A 17,688-nucleotide genomic window follows, 5' to 3' on the forward strand; every position below is an offset into this window, starting at 1 on the left:
TGTTACTTTCATAGACTTACTTATAACCCACCGTAGTTGCGCCATATGGCGTTATACTCCGTCATTGCTCACAAATTTGCCAAGCCTTCACCAACCAGATTTGGACACGGGGCAGGGCCTAGAGGGAAGACTCGATCGGAGTTCAAGGCGCAGTTTCCTTCAGGCATCCATCACCATCTCGACTCTATTGTTTGCAATTTCGAGTCTAATATGTTTTCTTCATGGTGATTCAGATCTCACGCAATCCTTGAGACCTCTCCTGTTCGCAGAGCGGGTGACATTCTTTTATTCTATTGCCTCTGACAATTGGGAGCATAATCCCTTGCGCATTTTCCCATAGGCACCGACACAATCACTCAGGCTTCTACCTTCTTTTCCCTTTTTCGCGGCGTACCATCGAGTCAAGATGGGTGTCCCAGCTCTCTTCCGATGGCTCACCAAAAAATACCCTAAGATCATTACTCCCGTGATCGAGGAACAACCGTACGAGATTGATGGCGTGCAATATCCTGTGGACACCACCAAGCCGAATCCAAATGGAGAAGAAATGCACAACCTCTATCTTGATTTTAACGGCATCGTCCATCCCTGTTCGCATCCCGAGAACAAGCCTCCTCCAGCAAATGAGAGCGAGATGATGTTGGAAATCTTCAAGTACACTGAGCGAGTTGTGAACATGGTGCGACCGCGGAGATTGTTGATGATCGCAATCGGTGAGTAACGTTGCTCTCCTTTGATGTGTTTCCAATCATTATTCTCCGAAAGGGATTCTAACGTATACCAGATGGGGTTGCTCCACGAGCAAAGATGAACCAGCAACGAGCTCGTCGTTTCCGGTCAGCAAGAGATGCGAAAGAGGCGGACGAAAAGAAGGCAGAGTTTCAAACACTCCTACGTCAACAGCAACGTGATAGAGATGAAGATGAAAACGAAGAAACAGTGGACGACGTAATCAAGAAAACATGGGATAGTAATGTCATCACACCTGGCACGCCTTTCATGTTCATTCTTGCTCAATCTATTCGATATTGGGTCCAGTGGAAGCTGAACACGGATCCTGCCTGGGCTCAACTGAAGGTCATAATCTCAGATGCCAGTGTGCCCGGAGAAGGTGAGCACAAGATTATGCAGTTCATTCGTTCCCAGCGCTCAGATCCCGCCTATGATCCAAATACAAGACATGTCATGTATGGGCTTGATGCAGACTTAATCATGCTTGGAATTGCCACGCATGAGCCTCACTTCCGCGTCCTTCGAGAAGACGTCGATGTCAGAGATGCCAAAGCCAAAACCTGCAAGCTTTGCGGTCAGCAAGGTCATTATGCTGAGAACTGCAGAGGCGAAGCCAAGATAAAATCTGGCCAGTTCGACGAAAAAGGTACTACAGAGGAGCTGAAGCCATTTGTCTGGCTAAATGTGCCCATACTACGTGAGTATCTTGGCGCGGAGATGTTTGTCCCTGGCCAGACGTTCCGTTTCGATCTCGAGCGTGCCCTTGACGATTGGGTGTTTATGTGTTTCTTCGTCGGCAATGACTTCTTGCCTCATCTTCCTAGTCTCGAAATCAGAGAAGACGGTATCGATAAGCTCATTGCCATCTGGAGGGACAACATCCCTATCATGGGGGGTTACTTGACCTGCGATGGAAGAGTTGACCTTGCACGTGCCCAAATCATTCTGCAAGGTCTGGCGAAGCAAGAGGATGCAATCTTCAAACGCAGGAAGGAAGTGGAAGATAAACGAGCTCGGAACGAACAGCGGCGCAACCAGGCAAACGAGGCTCGAGAGGCTCGTTCTGCGAAGAGACGCCGTAGCTCGCCAGATTACACTAAGGGTGGCAGGGCGGATGCCCGAGTGCCCACCGGGCCTGTTGAGACCTTTGAGGCTTCAAACTTCCCAGTTCTGGATTACAACTCCATTGTGAACAGAGCTGCTGTGGACAAAACACTGGCGTCGAACAAAAGCGCAGCAGCGGTCCTGAAAGAGCAGATGCTCGCTAAGAAGGCTGCTGAGACACCCACTAAGAACGGCGCTAATGGCATCAATGGGACCCCGAATTCTTCAGGTGGTAGTCCTTCGTCAATATTGGGCAAGCGAAAAGCTACAGCGCTGGAAGAAGAGTCAGATAGTGCTGGCACTCCTGGAAGGAATACACCAATTGAGAAAAAGACTTACAACAGCGGAGATCCCAACAACCCTCCGCCAGACACAGTGCGGCTGTGGGAGGAGGGATATGCTGACCGTTATTATGAACAAAAGTTCCATGTCGACCCCCAGGATATAGGCTTCCGCCACAAGGTAGCCGAAGCCTACGTCGAGGGGCTGTGTTGGGTGCTTCTCTACTATTTCCAAGGATGTCCATCTTGGACGTGGTATTATCCTTATCACTACGCTCCATTCGCCGCAGACTTTGTCGATATTGAGAAAAAGACCGTCAAGTTCGACAAAGGAACACCTTTCAAACCATATGAGCAATTGATGGGTGTCCTACCGGCATCTTCAAATCACGCCATCCCGAGCGCGTTCCATCCTCTCATGACTGATCCGGAATCCGACATTGTCGACTTCTACCCAGAGGAGTTCGATCTCGATCTCAATGGCGCGAAGCAATCCTGGAAAGCGATTGTATTGTTGCCGTTCATTGACGAGAGACGGCTCCTTGCCGCCATGCACACAAAGTATCATTTGCTGACGGATGACGAGCACGCCAGGAACGAGCGGGGCCACGACGCTCTAATAATATCAGATCAGAATCCTTTGTACGACATCTTGGCCATGAAATTTTACTCGAAAAAAGCCAAAGGAGGCCCGAACACCGTGAAGTTGTCAATGCAAAAGAGTCAGCTGGCTGGTGAGGTGATCAAAAACGAAGATTTCCTGCCTCATATGGACTTGGTGGGACCGCAAGAAGACATCAGACTGGAGCCTGCGGTGGACGATGATCGCTCTCTGAACGTGTTTTTTACGATGCCCCCTCCTACCCATGTTCACAAGTCCATGTTGTTCCCTGGAGTTGTCTTGCCTCCACCCGTTCTCGACAAGGGTGACCTGGCCATGATCCGATCAAAGGCCAGGATATCGGGAAGGGACTTTGGCGGTGCGCCACTATATGACAATACTCGACGTGACCGTCTCGATACGCAGAATCGAGGCGGACGCATCAACTACGCTGTCGACCGACCTCCCTTTGATGCAGGTCCTCCTGGGATGCCGCCACCGAGTCAATGGCCTCCAGGAATGCCTCCGCCTCCCCCACCAGGCTACGGTGGCCAAGGAGGTTATAGTCGCAACCCGCCACCTTCAAACGGATACGGAGGGTATGCAACGCATACTTCTCAGGGCCATGGTGGTCAGGATCAAGGTTATTATGGAAACCCGGGACAGAACCAATACTATGGCGGCCAGGCACCGAACCAGTACCATGGTGGCAATGGACAATATCAACAGAATGGCGGAAGGTCTTTCAGTGATGGTTACCACCAAGGTCAAAATCGGGGACCGCCAGCTAGGGACAACCGGAGTGGAAACTATGGTGGCGGCGGATATAGCCAGGGCGGTTATGGTCGACGTTGAGTGACCACAACACAACATCGGAATCTGCACGAGCAGGACTGTGTGGATCAATGAAAGGGCTGAGAATGTACTTGAACAGATGAGAGAGTTTGGAAGACATCAGTGTTGGGCTGCTGTTATTTGGCTGGATGTATATAGTTCCAATAATGGAATTGAGGCAACTGGGCTGAGTAGAGTGGCCTTCTTAGATGGTTGCAGGGCGAGGAAAAAGTTCATGGCGTTTCAATGGCATCATTTTAGTCTACGTTCCGTTAAGCTTCCTAGACTAGACATAGTTGCTGCCTTCTATTAGAGTCTCACTCGAGGTGAGCTGGTGTACAAAAAAGATTACACGTCTTCTGTCAAACTGGTCATCTTCACAGGTATAGACAGAGCTTCCACAACCCTTATGTTACCATTTACGGTACGAGTTGCAAAGGCGCCTCGTCAAGAATTCCAGGTGATTTGGCACTTTAGGATTCTAAATGATGCAGGAAGATATCTAAGCTGCGTAGTGTCTTCTCAACCCGCGGATTCCTCACTTGTGCCCGATTCCCCAACGAGCCTCAAAGGCGTTGGTACAGAGTTTCGGTAAAGGTATGAAGAAAAAAAAACGATGGCGATGGGACTCGAACCCACAGTCTTTGCCAATCCCCTGGCGAAACAGAATTGTAACCGGAAAGCAACGCCTTACCATTAGGCCACGCCACCGCGCAGAGCGGGTGTTGAGGAATCACATTTTTCTGTGTGCGATTCGTGAGCCAAATCAGAGCATTAACCCGTAATAGCATTATCTATTCCTCTCGATGTCCCAGACGTTGACTTGGCAGTGGAGGTGAACACATGCCCCAGGCGCTAACGCCTGCGCACAGGCGCCGAACCATTTCACCTTCCACGTTTCTTTTTGCCACAAGCTACACGGGGGGAGCAGTTGTTCTACAACACCCTTCGCCCAGACTTGGACCATACTTTTTAAAGAGTATTCGAAAATTATGTTGTTTGCATCATGCTCAAAGCTATATCATGTCGCATTTCAATTTTTGTCGGATCTCGACAGACTACCTAAATTCTAGCACATTCAAATTCCTTGCCCACCGCTCGAATCGGATTCATCTGTCCACGTCAAAACCATACCCTCATATGGCCTAAAGATCCACGTTGCTCCATCTGTACACCCACTGGCCGGGTTCAATTTTTGCCCTTCAGCAATGAGTGGCTCTCGGATGCGGTCGATTCTTGTGGCAAAGGTCGACGGGTCAGCTGGACCAGTAACTCAGCGCCCACAGTCGGTCTATGTCAGCTTATACAATTGGGGGACTCCCTACTTTCAGAGGTGTGAGGTGTTCTCATAGCTTTTACTGATCCAGGTTTCAAGCTGTTTCTGGTCCCGTGGAATGAATCTGACCTTGAATGGCTTGGGCTGGGTGACCATGCTTGTCGGCACCGAGTTACACTCGATGGTGTCCAGAATCGGCCTGTCCTTCGGATCGGTGGCTTCATGGATGCGGAAAGCCAAGACCAGACGAGTGAAGATGATGTACAATTCTCGATTGGCGAGATGAGCACCCGCACACATCCGCGTACCAGCTCCATAGCCAAAGTGCTGCGTGCCCTCTCCGACGCCAGACTGTCCCATAAAGCGTTCCGGGACGAACTCCATGGGAGACTTGAAGTGCGTAGGATCGTGGTTGGCTGCCCACATATTCTGCGAGATGGAATGTTAGCATGATGATTGGCAAACGCGTCAGAGAGAGGCGGTCCCTTACCATCAAGAAAGGCGTCCCTGCAGGGATGACAGCACCCTTGTAATTGATGTCACTAACACTTTGGCGATAGAAGGACAAGTTGAGAGTCGACCAGAAGCGAAGCACCTCCTGTGTCATGGTCAGTCTCACTTTGGTGGAGGCAGGATCACTCATGGCCATTCCGATACTCACCTTTACAAAGGAGATAACGTACTCGGACGTCTCCTCGTACAAGCACGCATGCCACGGATCTTGCCCAGGATAAGATTTGACGATTTCGTCGTACATCCGTGTTTGGATCTCCTGGCCGTGCGGTGACGAGAGGTAAGCGATCGTCATGTTGATATTTCCAGGCAGTGTGTCAAGGCCGGCAGCGACCATGGTCAAACAGATTGACTTCAGCTCATCTGGTCCCCCGTTAGCAACAAAAGCCAACAGATCTCAGCATTACGATTCTTACTTTCAGCCAATTTGGCTTCTGGATCTTTCAGGCAATTGCCGGCGATGCAGGGGTGGTCGGTCCCGTTCGCGATTCGCTCTTTCAGCTGGTTGAAGAAGCTGAGGATGTATTCATCCCTTCGGCCTCGATATTTGATGGCATTCGACTTGTACCCCGGTAGGATCCGGAGCAAAGGGACATAGTCCTGCCAGTTATGCGCAATGCCGCGGATGTTCCCCAGCTCTCGCTCAACGGCAACGACCTCATTGAGAGTGCTGTCTTTGACAGTGCCCTGAATGCGGATGCCGTAGTTCAGAGTCAGGCTGATGTTCAGAGAAAAGCGTTGGAAATAGCCGTTGGGGTCAATGTCGTAACCGTTTTTGATGTTCTGGACTAGCTCGTTGATGCTGGCAGTGGACTCCAGGTCGATGAATGGGAGGTAAGTCTGAACCGCCTGTCTGTTCAGGGCCGTAGCTGCGGCCTTGCGGGCTCTCTTGAGGGATTCAGACCATGGCGAGGTCCCCAAGGTATACACTCCCTGGGTTTGCGATACCACGTCGTGGAAAGTCCAGAACTTTGGTCGAGAGATGAGGGCTGACTGGTTCTTGATCCATATCTCCTTCACCGAGTCGAACGAGTTCGCATAAATGAATCTCTGAATGGCAGCAAGAGTCAACACCATCTGGTGACACATCCAATATAGCATCGAGGGGAGTCTTCACTTACGCGGTTACCCAGGCGGACCTGAAAGACGTCGCCGTATGTCTTGGCCAACCGAGCACAGTTCCTAGCATGATACTTGCCGAGAAGGATGAGACTCCCAAAAATTGGCACTCCAGGAAGTTCGGGGAGGTTCTTGATCTTTGGGATATCGGTTCTATTGGCCCACCTAACGAGTAGCGCAATCACAGAGGCAACAAAGAAGAATCCGATGGCGGGATGCATGGTGGAGTATGCGAATATATGACAAGCTCGGGACGTCTCTCTCTCTCTTGGTGATTGTTCAATGGGGAAAATGCACCCTAGAATGAAACTGAGAGCCCGTGAATAAATATCAAGTGTTTAAATCGCCGACTGCATCTGCCGTGTCACTTTACAATGCTGGTCCATGCACACTTATCTCCGGGCGATCCTGTAATCCACGACTCTCCAAGTTGGGGAGAGTATGCGGTCGTCCATTTCGGGCCCATGCTACAGAAAGCCTCACTTAGGCCAGCTTAACTCAACGTCAAAGTGTATAGATCAGCCTCCGATTTGGAGAAGCGTGTTCTTACGATAGCCATGGAGAGCCTCATCAGCATCTACGTCGGTCATATGAGTCCAGGCCGGCGCAAGCATGTGGACGTCATCTCAAGAACCTGAGTGTAAGCAACTACTTTGTGTGAGAAGGCCTTAAACTTGGGGATTCAACATTTGGCTCTATTCAGTCTCGTTCAGGCATTTGAGCCGACATAGCAACAAAATGGCGACCTCGAAGATACGCTTAGCCATACTCGATGACTACCAGGGGATTGCAGCCGCCAAATTCTCTCATCTGCAGCCCAAGGTCGAAGTCACGACTTTCCCTGACACTATCAACCCCAGTGGCAAGGCGGAAAAGGATGCGCTCATCGAACGCCTTCGGCCCTTCGCCGTTATTTCGACTATGCGAGAACGAACTCCCCTGCCGGGAGACGTGATCAGATCGCTCCCGAACCTCAGGCTGCTTCTGACTACGGGAATGAAGAACTCGGCAATCGACATGGCTGCTTGTGCTGAGCAGAACATCATCGTCGCAGGTGCCAAGGGGCTCGGGAAGTCTGGTGATGTGAGCTCGCCGACCTCGATCGATTCCACCATGCAACATTGCTGGGCACTCATTCTAGGCATCGCTCGCAATATCGCTCGTGACGATGCCGCCGTCAAGTCTGGTCTCTGGGAAATTTCTCCGGCTACAGGATTGAAAGGCAAAACGCTGGGCCTATTGGGATTCGGCAACTTGGGGGCAAGGGTTGCCTCAGCAGGTGCGTGGGCTTTCGGGATGAAGATTCTAGCATGGTCTAGTAGTCTCACCCAGGATGTCGCCGAGCAGAAGGCCAAGTCGTTCGGTCTACCTCCGGGAACATTTAAGGTGGCGAGTAGTAAGGAAGAGCTTCTGAAGGAGGCGGACGTGTTAAGCATCCACTATGTTCTGTCTGAACGAAGTCGAGACATTCTGGGGGAGAGCGAGCTCGCTTTGTTGAAGCCCTCTGCACTCTTGGTTAACACCTCGAGAGGTGCCCTCATCAATGAGAAGGCCTTACTGGATGCTTTGAACCACGGCAGGATCAAGGGTGCGGCTTTGGATGTTTATCATGTGGAACCGTTACCGCTAGGTAGCCCCTGGCGAACGACTGCTTGGGGAAAGGACGGCAGAAGCCAAGTGCTACTCAGCCCGCATATGGGATACGTGGAAGAAGGTGTCATGAACCGATGGTATGAGGATACAGCGTCGAATCTGGAGCTATGGCTTGAAGGAAAAGATATCCCGACCAAGCTCAATTGAAATGACTCACGAGGCTGTATTATGTGAGACCTCTCAAGTTGAGACATTGCTCGACTATAGTCTATAGAACAACGGCACTTGGAGATACGTGGCTAGCATACAAAGACATTCTGATGGGTCTCTCTGATCGGGTTTCTCGAGATGAGCGCAAGTCAATTCGAAATCTCGAGATCGGGAACAGACTCCAGGTCCCCAAATTGGAGGACAGTCAAAGGAAGACATGTCAGCTGCTCTGACGGTTCCGATGGACTTCGGCCTTGGTCGGCTAGAGCATAGGCACTAAGACGCGAGAATTCCAAGTTCGAGAATCGAGATCATGGCGGCCTTTTCTCGAAACGCGTCGTAATGTCATCCCAGGCGAGATCGAGAGACTAACGCTGCCAGCCCCTGCTCCAAACTCCCTCGATTAGCGAGTCGGCTTTGTTTCAAATGGCGTTTTCGCCGGCGCTCGTGAGGCTTGGTGGTGTACGTGAGAGTAATGGCGCAGTCCATATAAAGTTTGGTATATCATTTGTGCGCCCCATCTATTCATGTCCTGCAATAACGACGATAACGACAGAGGCGTACATCCTAAATTATTGGACCGTGAAATAGCATGCAGAAGCTGACTGGAGTTTCACTTGGACATATCCACGACCAGCTTTCCGCTTGCTCCTTTGTGGTAATCCTCCACTAGCTCATTTAGTTGCTCCAACTTGTAGGTGGTCACTTTCGCCCTCACTCCCTCCTTTGCGGCAAAGTTCAACATGGCTCTGAGCTGTCGGTTCCGACCGACCAAGACTCCGGTCATGGAGATGTGGCGGAAGACGAGGTCCCGTGGCTGCATGTGGAAACCTTCCTTTGGGAAACTGACGGTCACACAAATGCCATGGTTCTTGACCAGCTTCATCCCATATTCGAAAGCTTTTTGGGATTCGGGGAGAATCAAGACTCCATCGACCCCCTTCTCGCCTTCCAAACTAGGCTCGGGGGATCCAAAAATTGATATGCGGGCGTCCTCTGCGGGTTGTTTCCTCGCGTCAACGATGGTAACACCATCCCCTGCCGGTCCTAGATCCTTGACGACATCTTGCAGAAGGGCCAATGCCGGATCAGATGCCTCAATGGCTACGACCTTGCATCCAAGCTTGGTGGCGAACTGTACTCCCAGGTGTCCAAGGCCACCGCCGGCACCGGAAATGCCAATCGTGAGTCCTTTCCCTCCGCCTGCCTCCATCGTGACCCCCGCTCTTTCCAGAGCGTTCCAGATAGTCAGACCCGCGCACATGAGTGGAGCGGTGTCAACGGCTGTCATGCCTTCCGGCATGGGCGCAATCTGACGAGAATCCGCAATGCAATATTCTTGAAAACCGCCATTGGCCGAGAGACCTAGGTTACCAGCTTTGGGACACCATACACCGTACTTTTCTGGATCGCCGTCGTTGTTCAGGCATTCATAGCACGATCCGCAAGGATGAAATGCTCTACCTGGAACGCCAACAGGCATGCCGGCTTTAAGACCCAACTTCGGTGACACATCTGGACCCAATTGGACGATTGTGCCTGCAAACTCGTGCGACCCAATCCGGGGCAGGTCTTGCCACATGGCACCAGAGGCAAAGACAGCATCAGTGTGGCAGTAAGAAGCGGCCCCGACTTTGACCAGGATATCTTGACCAGTTGGGTTTGGAGGGACCGGGACTTCTTTGAATTTGTAGGGCGTATTGAACGCCTCTAACACTTGTGCTCGCATTGTCGAGATGTCGCCTTTATCAGAGAGCCTCAGAGATATCTACTCTTAGACAGGGGCAGAAACTTGGTTTGGTGTTCTCTGTTCACCCTATGAACGTGGAGAGGCTCACGATATATAGTGGGCAGTGGGTCGCTCGCGGCTGTTGGAAGAGAGATTGTGGGCAGACTTAGGTGGAAGCCACGGACTGTAGTATCTTGTAACTAAGGATATGATGCACATCTGCATATCGGCTACCGGGAAGAGGGAGAGATATGGGAAATTTCGGGGTAGGGTCGCCGTTGGTCGGTGGATCATGCACAGGAGAACGTGGAATAAACCATTGGAGTGAGGAGGTGGGCATGATAAGTTAGGTGCTTGTGAGACCTGGTTACCAGTCATCTCGGAGAGGGGCCGGAGGACACGAGGACACAAGCATAGTACAGGGCAACGTATATTCCTGGTCAGCAAGACTCTCAGCCGAGCACTGCCGAGTAAGCATGGGTGTCGTTGGGTGTTGTTGTCGATGGGTAGCTGACTTCTCCAAATTGGAGAAGCTATAGTCCCTTTACATGGGCAGCCTCATTGGTGCCCGCATCGCGCTAGGGACTAGCCGTGTTTCCGGGGCTCCGTCAGTCTAGCTAGCTACCAGCCCGCGCCAAATCCGCCGCCCCGCATACTACACACTCAACCTCACCTTCCAATTTTCATCTTAAAGAATGTACCTTCTTCCCCGAATCCAATGTCAAATTCCCCACTACCACCAGTGCCATCTGTCCTCCGCTCGACGAGCAATGTGCGAACCATGACAACAAATTCCGCCACCCCGGCCAAATCATTCGTGTGCCACCGCTGTAGCCGTGGCTTCGCCCGCCTGGAGCATCTCCAACGCCATGAGAGATCGCGTAAGGGGAACACAACAAAGCGCGTCTGGATTAATGACTGACTGAGATTCGAGACACCAAGGAGAAGCCGTTTCGCTGTCCCCGATGTCAGAAAGGGTTCACCCGGAAGTACGCTGCTGCCTCCATAAGACTAATTTGGTCGTTGACACGCTGCTGACCTGAGAACAAGAGATCTGCTAACCCGACACATACGCTTATCACATCAATCGCCTCCAGAGACTCGCTCCCAACAGAGCCATGTACCATCGAGACCTGAAACGCTCTTGCCAGCGCCGTTGCCTCTGGCGAGTTGGACCGACTATCATTCAGGGCCTGGCCCCGTCCTTTCCTCTCAGCCTCATGTAGTCCCGCCGGCGACGCAATCTCTCGTGAGCAATACCAGAGCAGATCAGCAGCACATCGACCAGGTCCACCTGTCTGCGCGCTTCTACGGCCACCCAAATGACGAGAATTCAAGTCACGGAAGCAAAGAGCCTTTCACCGCGCCGGTTCCGGATTACTCGATGAATCTAGGTCTGGATGATGGCGGCTTCGACGCCCTCGAGTCCGCCTATACACAGGACTTTGCTACGTTCATGGACAGCGTGCCTAATCTCACGCATCCGTTCTCTCCGACCTACCAACCATTGCCTGTCTTCTTTACAAACCTTGACCTCCCTCTGGCCGGTGTTTTTGACAACACTAACGATCTCAGAGATGGCGAAAACTCACGTGATGAAACGACGGCCACGACCACGATACAGGCCACGCCTACGTCACTCTCCAATATCAGGGCTGCCGACTCGTCCATCTCGCGTTTTGGCTCTCGGTTGCCGTCCTTGGCTCCTGAGGACAAGCCTCCGCCCACTGGGCCTCACCCACAAGGTCCCACGAGGCTGAACAGTCGCGATCTGTTCATCTCAGCCGTCTGTCGACAACACATAATTGATGAACTGGCGACGTTCTCCGGCTGCATAGATGGCGACTTTGTCCTTCCATCCCGACATGCATTGTCACGACTGATAGGTGGATACTTCAAAAACTTCCATGCTCATTATCCCTTCTTTCACGTTGCCACTTTGCAAATGGACGGTATCCATGTCGAGTTGCTCCTTGCGATCGCAGCTCTCGGAGCTCGCTACACCAGGGAACCAGAGATGGGTGTCGAACTGTTCCGTGTCTCAAGAGCGATAGTCTTGGAACGCTTGCGCCGACGCCAGAAAAGAAAAGCAAACATGGTCTTGGGCCAAAGAGCGCAAGATAACTTCACCGTAAACCCTGACTCGAATTGGAAGGGGGACGAAAGATTCTGTGTGGTTGAGATGGTGCAGACTTTACTGCTTTTGATCGCCATTGCGTCCTGGTACCGACGCGAGCCAGCAGTCACCGATGCACTGTCGATACGCAGTGTGTTGCACTCGCTTATCCAAGATGATGAGATATCGCAAACCCAGGAGCAACCGACCGGGGACTGGCAGGAGTGGGTTCGGTTTGAGACCATCAAAAGAACGCACCTAGTGGTCTTTTGTTTCTTTAATATCCACACCATTCTGTTCGATCTGCCGCCCATGATGCTCGCAAGTGGACTCCGGCTCGACCTTCCCTGCTCCGAGAAAGAGTGGAAGGCAGGCAATGAGCTAGATTGGCGTGACGCCCGCGCCGAATCAAGGTCACCTCGTCAAGATTTTCAAGACGCATTTTCGTGCCTCTTTGCAAATCCGGGCGAATGGAATGGCTCGACTCAGATCGTTGCGCGAGGGTTCTCTGCTCTTGGTGGCTGTGCTCTCATCCATGCCATCATTCAACACATTTGGCTCGCACGCAATGCTCGACTGCCCATCGTGCAGGGCAGTTCAAGCAGCCTGTCGGACGAGGAAATGAACGTCTTCGAGCGGGCTCTGAAGCGCTGGGCCAAGTATTGGGAACGTAATCAAGAGTCATCCATGGATCCCTTAAGCCCCCACGGCCCCGTGACTTTCACATCGACTGCACTTCTTCGGCTGGCTTATATTCGGCTCAACATGGATCTAGGCCCTGTGAGGTCACTCAGCAGCTGGGATCCGGAAGTGGTTGCCAACTCGTTACACCAAAGTCCAAAAGTCCAACGCAGTGACAAAATGACGCGAGCAGCGCTCCACTGTGCACATGCCCTCAGCATTCCCGTGAAACTTGGGATTAACTACGTCGCCCAGACGCAACTGATTCTGTGGTCAAATCAACATGCTTTATGTTCGCTGGAGTGCGCCGTACTGCTCGCAAAGTGGCTTGAAGCGGTCACGGTGCCCGATTCAAGCCCTGCTCTGACAGCCCCTGAGCAGAGGGTGCTCGAATTTGTGGTTCAGCTCGTGGCTGAGACTGAGTATAAAATGAGCTGTGACCGGATCCTGACGCAGAAGGCTCGGCTGAGTGGCATGGTTGTCCGGCTGTGGGCGAAATTGTATCAGTCGAGCAGCGTGTGGCAGATGGTCAACTTGATTGGAGAGTCCCTCAGCATCTATGCTGATCTTCTGGAGGCTGAGCACAAACGGGACACCCGGCGATGAAGTAAAGAGCGGGTAATGCGGTCTATCGACGAAATCTGGGTCCCACATGAAATGTGTATACTATCTACTATTTCCTAGCAGCTGTTGTCACTCGGAAACAAATGTGACGCCCACACATTTTCCGTACTTTCCACAAATACGCTGAGCGAGCTGGAATCCCAATAAGTGAGCGAGTGGCTGTCGCACCGTCGCAAGGCTGGATTCCGAGCCTCAGCTAAAACAGCGAGTGAGTCGACCAAATCTAGTTAGGCAGTGATAAGCACTCCACACTTCGCCGATGTCGATTGAAGTTGGCGGGAATTTTTTGGGACCGCGTCCAACCGCGTTGTGAGTTTTCGCGCAGTAACGGATTGCTGTTCAGCCAACGTTCGCAGCTTTGATGTCGAGGAAAGCTCTCGAGGCTAGGGCGTTCCTGCTTCGATGCAGAAGAGCCTACTGCACCACGAAACCCGCCTACCAGGAACTCCGACCGGCGACTGCGCCGCGCCAATTTCCTCCTCTCACCCAAATCCGAGACAATGTCGAGCTCTACGAACGAAATTGCCTGGTGCGAAATTATGGCAGCCATGAGGATATCCCCCGCCGGGTGACGGACAATGTCAGAAGGATGAGAGAGCTCGACCAACGCATGGTCGGGTCTCGTCATACCCTGAAAGAGCTGCAGAAGCAATTGAACACTACGAAAGGAAACAAGGCGGACCTTGTGTCGCAGATGAAGTCGGTCAGGCCAGAGGTCGACGCTCTCCAAGCTGAGCATGATGCTCTGGAGCTCGAGACGCGCTCTATGGCGCTGTCCTTGCCCAACCTGACGTACTCGGGCACACCGACTGGTGGTGAACCAAGATTGCGTTCCTACATCAACTACGACCCAGAGAACCCTCCACAATATGGCCCTTCGGCTGATCACTCTATCATCGGCGAGAAGCTCGGTCTTCTTGACTTCGCATCATCATCAATGACGTCTGGCTGGGGGTTTTACTTCTTGTTGAACGAGGCGGCTTTGTTGGAGCAAGCCCTAGTTCAATATGCCTTGTCCGTCGCCATGAAACGCGGCTGGTCCGTTGTCTCTCCACCGTCTCTGATTTACTCCCACATGGCCACTGCGTGCGGCTTTCAGCCTCGGGATCAAAACGATGAACAACAGATCTGGCAAATAGCGCAACCGGAAAAGGACGCGGGAAAACCCACCCGGAGTCTTGCTGCGACAGCCGAGATCCCTCTCGCAGGAATGTACGCCAGCAAGGCCATCCCCGCAGAACGCTTACCTGTCAAGCTTGTTGGGTCAAGTCGGTGTTTCCGCGCCGAGGCTGGTGCTCGCGGCGTCGACACCAAGGGCCTGTACCGCGTGCATGAGTTTACAAAGGTGGAGATGTTCGCATGGACCGACTGCCCATCATCTAGTAGCAGCAATGGAAGCTCGACGGATGAGGCAAGCTGGACGGAGCATTCAGGCCAACTTCTGACCGAAATGGTGGAAATACAGACGGAAATCCTGTCTTCGCTGAGTCTGCCCTGCCGAGTTCTCGAGATGCCAACATCAGATCTGGGTGCCAGCGCGTATCGCAAGATCGACATCGAGGCAATGTTCCCCTCAAGGAAGAAAAAGGACGAGGGATGGGGCGAAGTCACTTCAGCGTCCATTTGCACAGACTACCAAAGTCGCAGACTAGACACGAGGATCTTGGAGGCTGACGGATCGAGGAAGAAGTTTGCGCACACAGTGAATGGTACGGCCATGGCAATCCCGAGAGTTCTTGCTGCGATCTTGGAGAATGGATGGCGTGAAGACGAAGGCTGCGTTGTCGTTCCCCAAGTTTTGAGAGCATACATGGGCGGTCTGGAGAAGATTGGACCTCGTTGAGTGTGCGCAGTCCTGTATCCTAACGCAGGAACATTGTCCCACCGTATATGCGATTCTCGGCGGCGGTGTTCAAGACAAGCTCAGCATTCGTCTTTCTCCAAACATATTCGCTTGAGGCGTGCGATGGAGGAGTGCTTTCTCAAGCACCACCCTCACCACTTCCAAATCTTCAGCGGAGCTGGACAAGCTTCTTACACTTCTTGCATCGAGTGACACCCGGTGGGCGTCATCGTGCTGTGTGATCGTCACGCCAACCCAAGACTTTCTATATGATTATATAAATCCCACCTCAGATATGAAAGAAATTAAAGCTATACTTGCGAATCTCACATTCGCAACCTCCTACGCTACCCCTTCTCGACCAGGGCGGCTCTCTGAGCTGTTTCTTGTGCGTTTATTCGACTCTCTTCAAGAGCTTGCCAAAGCTTCGTTTCCCAAGGTCCCGAAATATCCAACCGTAAGCGTCACTTTGTTCGTCAAGGAGGAGAGATCGACCGAGGGCGGCGGGTTGGGCTCCTGCTCGAGAAATTGTTGGACACGACTTGCCACCCATTGCGGGTTCTCGTCCGCTAGATATACCCATGGCAGGTCAGTGAATCTTTCGTTGTTCAAGGCGGGGGGGGATAAGTATCCGACAGCACAGAATATACACACCTATCCAATGTCCTGCCTTCGGGATGATGTCTGACTCGAGATTTGTCGTGATGTTCGCCCACAGCGACGCCGAAAACGGGCCTAAACTGGCCTCCCCTCCCATCGACAAGGTCGGCATCTGGAGAGGATCGACGCCAATCGTTCCTTTGAAGAAGCTGGCCACTTCCGCATTTCCCCTGACGTCGTACGACCCGAGCATGGCCCTCAGAAAGCCGGGCTTGGAGATCGAGCTGGCGTATCGGTTCACCACGTCATCGGAGAAACTCGTCACGCCGGAGTAGCTGCCATGGTAGAAGAACCACTCGAGCATTTGTTTCTCCCTGCCCGCGATGAAGAACTCGGCGGCGTCGGGGATCGAGAAGAAGGCCAGCTGCCAATTCGCGTAGAGGTCCCAGTACGCGCCGGGGTTGCGAGCCGTCTCGTACCCGAAGCCCGGAGGCACGAATTCTGTGACGACGAGTCTCTTCACCAGGGACGGGTGGCTGGCGGCGAGAGCGGCCGCTATGCCGGAGCCGAAGTCGTGGCCCACGACGTAGGCGGAGGTGATGTTCAAGAAATCGAGCACCGCCTTGGTGTCCGCCGCGGAGGCCATGGCCGTGTAATTCCCGTCGGGAGGGAGCGAGGAATCTCCCGTGCCGCGGTTGTCAAGGGCTATGACGGTGTAGTTGCTGTCTGCGAGCACGGGGCCGATGACGCGCCATGTCAGGCTGAATTGCGGGCTGCCGTGCAGGAGGACGATCGGCGGGCCAGAACCGGCGTAGCGGAGGTGGATGGAGACGTTTTCGAGGGCGACGCGCTGGTGAGCCCAATCGTCGAAGTCGGTCAGAGCCGAGCCGAGGGCTGTCTGGGACGCTAGCAACGAGACAATGAGGGAGAAAAGGTAGTCGAAGGGACGCATGGTGCTTGTCAACCCGAGGAGTGGTTCTCAATTCAATCACCACAGGATATGTTTGGACAGGTCGAGGTCAAGGTCGAGGCAGAGGCAGCAGCAACAAGGAGGACAGTAACCAACGGGACTTGCCTTTAATACCCCTGGCTGACTCTATAATGGTAGGCCGCTATTTGGATCATTGCTTTGTAACCACAAAACCCGCCTTGGAGGCTCCATGGTAGGGAGAACCAAGTTTCTCGAGCTTTCGGAGATTATGCTGTGGACCTGTTGACATTGTGCCATCGTCTGCTTACCTGGTTGATATTGACGGCGTGAACAGGTCTCGCCGTTTTACACGTGTAATGTGGAACGGGATTAGGTAGGCTATCTCGAATTTCCGTTCCTTTTGCGGTGGTAAGAGCCTCCGGACCATTATTCGGGTATGGTAATTCCGCTTGAATTAGTAAATTGCCAGTTATCAATATAGACATTCGCCTTCCGAGATTTCGTCCTGTCCAGGCGGATTAGTGAGACCCGCAATAGCACGGTTTTTCGGCACTTACAAACATTTTTGGCCGTGGAAGGGATGGAACCGTAAGTCCAGATTCCATGGAACAGCTGCTGCATTGGAAGGCATTGCCTATAAAGCATAGTCAACATCTCCAACCTAGACTCAAGTCCCCATCAACTCAACCTTCACCATGCCTACTGTTCTGTTGACAGGCGCCAATGGTTTTCTGGCTACACATGTCCTCCAGAACCTAGTGGAGGTGAGTATCAACCGAAGGCCGTTGTCTCGCTCGCGATGTCGTGTCCTGACTTCCAACAGGATAAATTCGATGTGGTTGGCACAGTCCGCTCCGAGGCCAAGGCTGACGACGTCTTCGGTGCTCATCCCGAGTTCAGA

The 17,688-nt window shown here is 52.6% G+C and overlaps 3 protein-coding genes and 1 non-coding gene across 4 annotated transcripts; 3 read left to right on the forward strand and 1 right to left on the reverse strand.

The window, feature by feature from the left end:
• Positions 1-170: 170 nt before the first annotated feature.
• Positions 171-3,899, forward strand: PV07_11980 (uncharacterized protein). The gene is made up of 2 exons (XM_016399466.1): positions 171-713; positions 785-3,899. The coding sequence occupies exons 1-2, from the start codon at positions 407-409 to the stop codon at positions 3,571-3,573; spliced, it is 3,096 nt and encodes a 1,031-aa protein (XP_016244028.1). The 5' UTR covers positions 171-406; the 3' UTR covers positions 3,574-3,899.
• A 267-nt stretch (positions 3,900-4,166) lies between these two features.
• On the reverse strand, positions 4,167-4,263 carry PV07_11981. Its single transcript has one exon. It is a non-coding gene; the product is annotated as a tRNA-Arg (tRNA).
• A 6,510-nt stretch (positions 4,264-10,773) lies between these two features.
• PV07_11982 (uncharacterized protein) lies at positions 10,774-13,395 on the forward strand (the record flags this gene model as incomplete). Its single annotated transcript, XM_016399467.1, has 3 exons — positions 10,774-10,873; positions 10,927-10,981; positions 11,043-13,395. The coding sequence occupies 3 exons, from the start codon at positions 10,774-10,776 to the stop codon at positions 13,393-13,395; spliced, it is 2,508 nt and encodes an 835-aa protein (XP_016244029.1).
• Positions 13,396-13,724: 329 nt separating this feature from the next.
• On the forward strand, positions 13,725-15,601 carry PV07_11983 (serine-tRNA ligase). The gene has a single exon (XM_016399468.1). It carries the CDS (start codon positions 13,775-13,777, stop codon positions 15,254-15,256), a length of 1,482 nt encoding a protein of 493 aa, XP_016244030.1. The 5' UTR covers positions 13,725-13,774; the 3' UTR covers positions 15,257-15,601.
• The last annotated feature ends 2,087 nt before the right edge of the window (positions 15,602-17,688 follow it).

The sequence above is a fragment of the Cladophialophora immunda genome, assembly GCF_000835495.1.
Source record: "Cladophialophora immunda strain CBS 83496 unplaced genomic scaffold supercont1.7, whole genome shotgun sequence".
Taxonomy (NCBI): Eukaryota; Fungi; Ascomycota; class Eurotiomycetes; order Chaetothyriales; family Herpotrichiellaceae; genus Cladophialophora; species Cladophialophora immunda.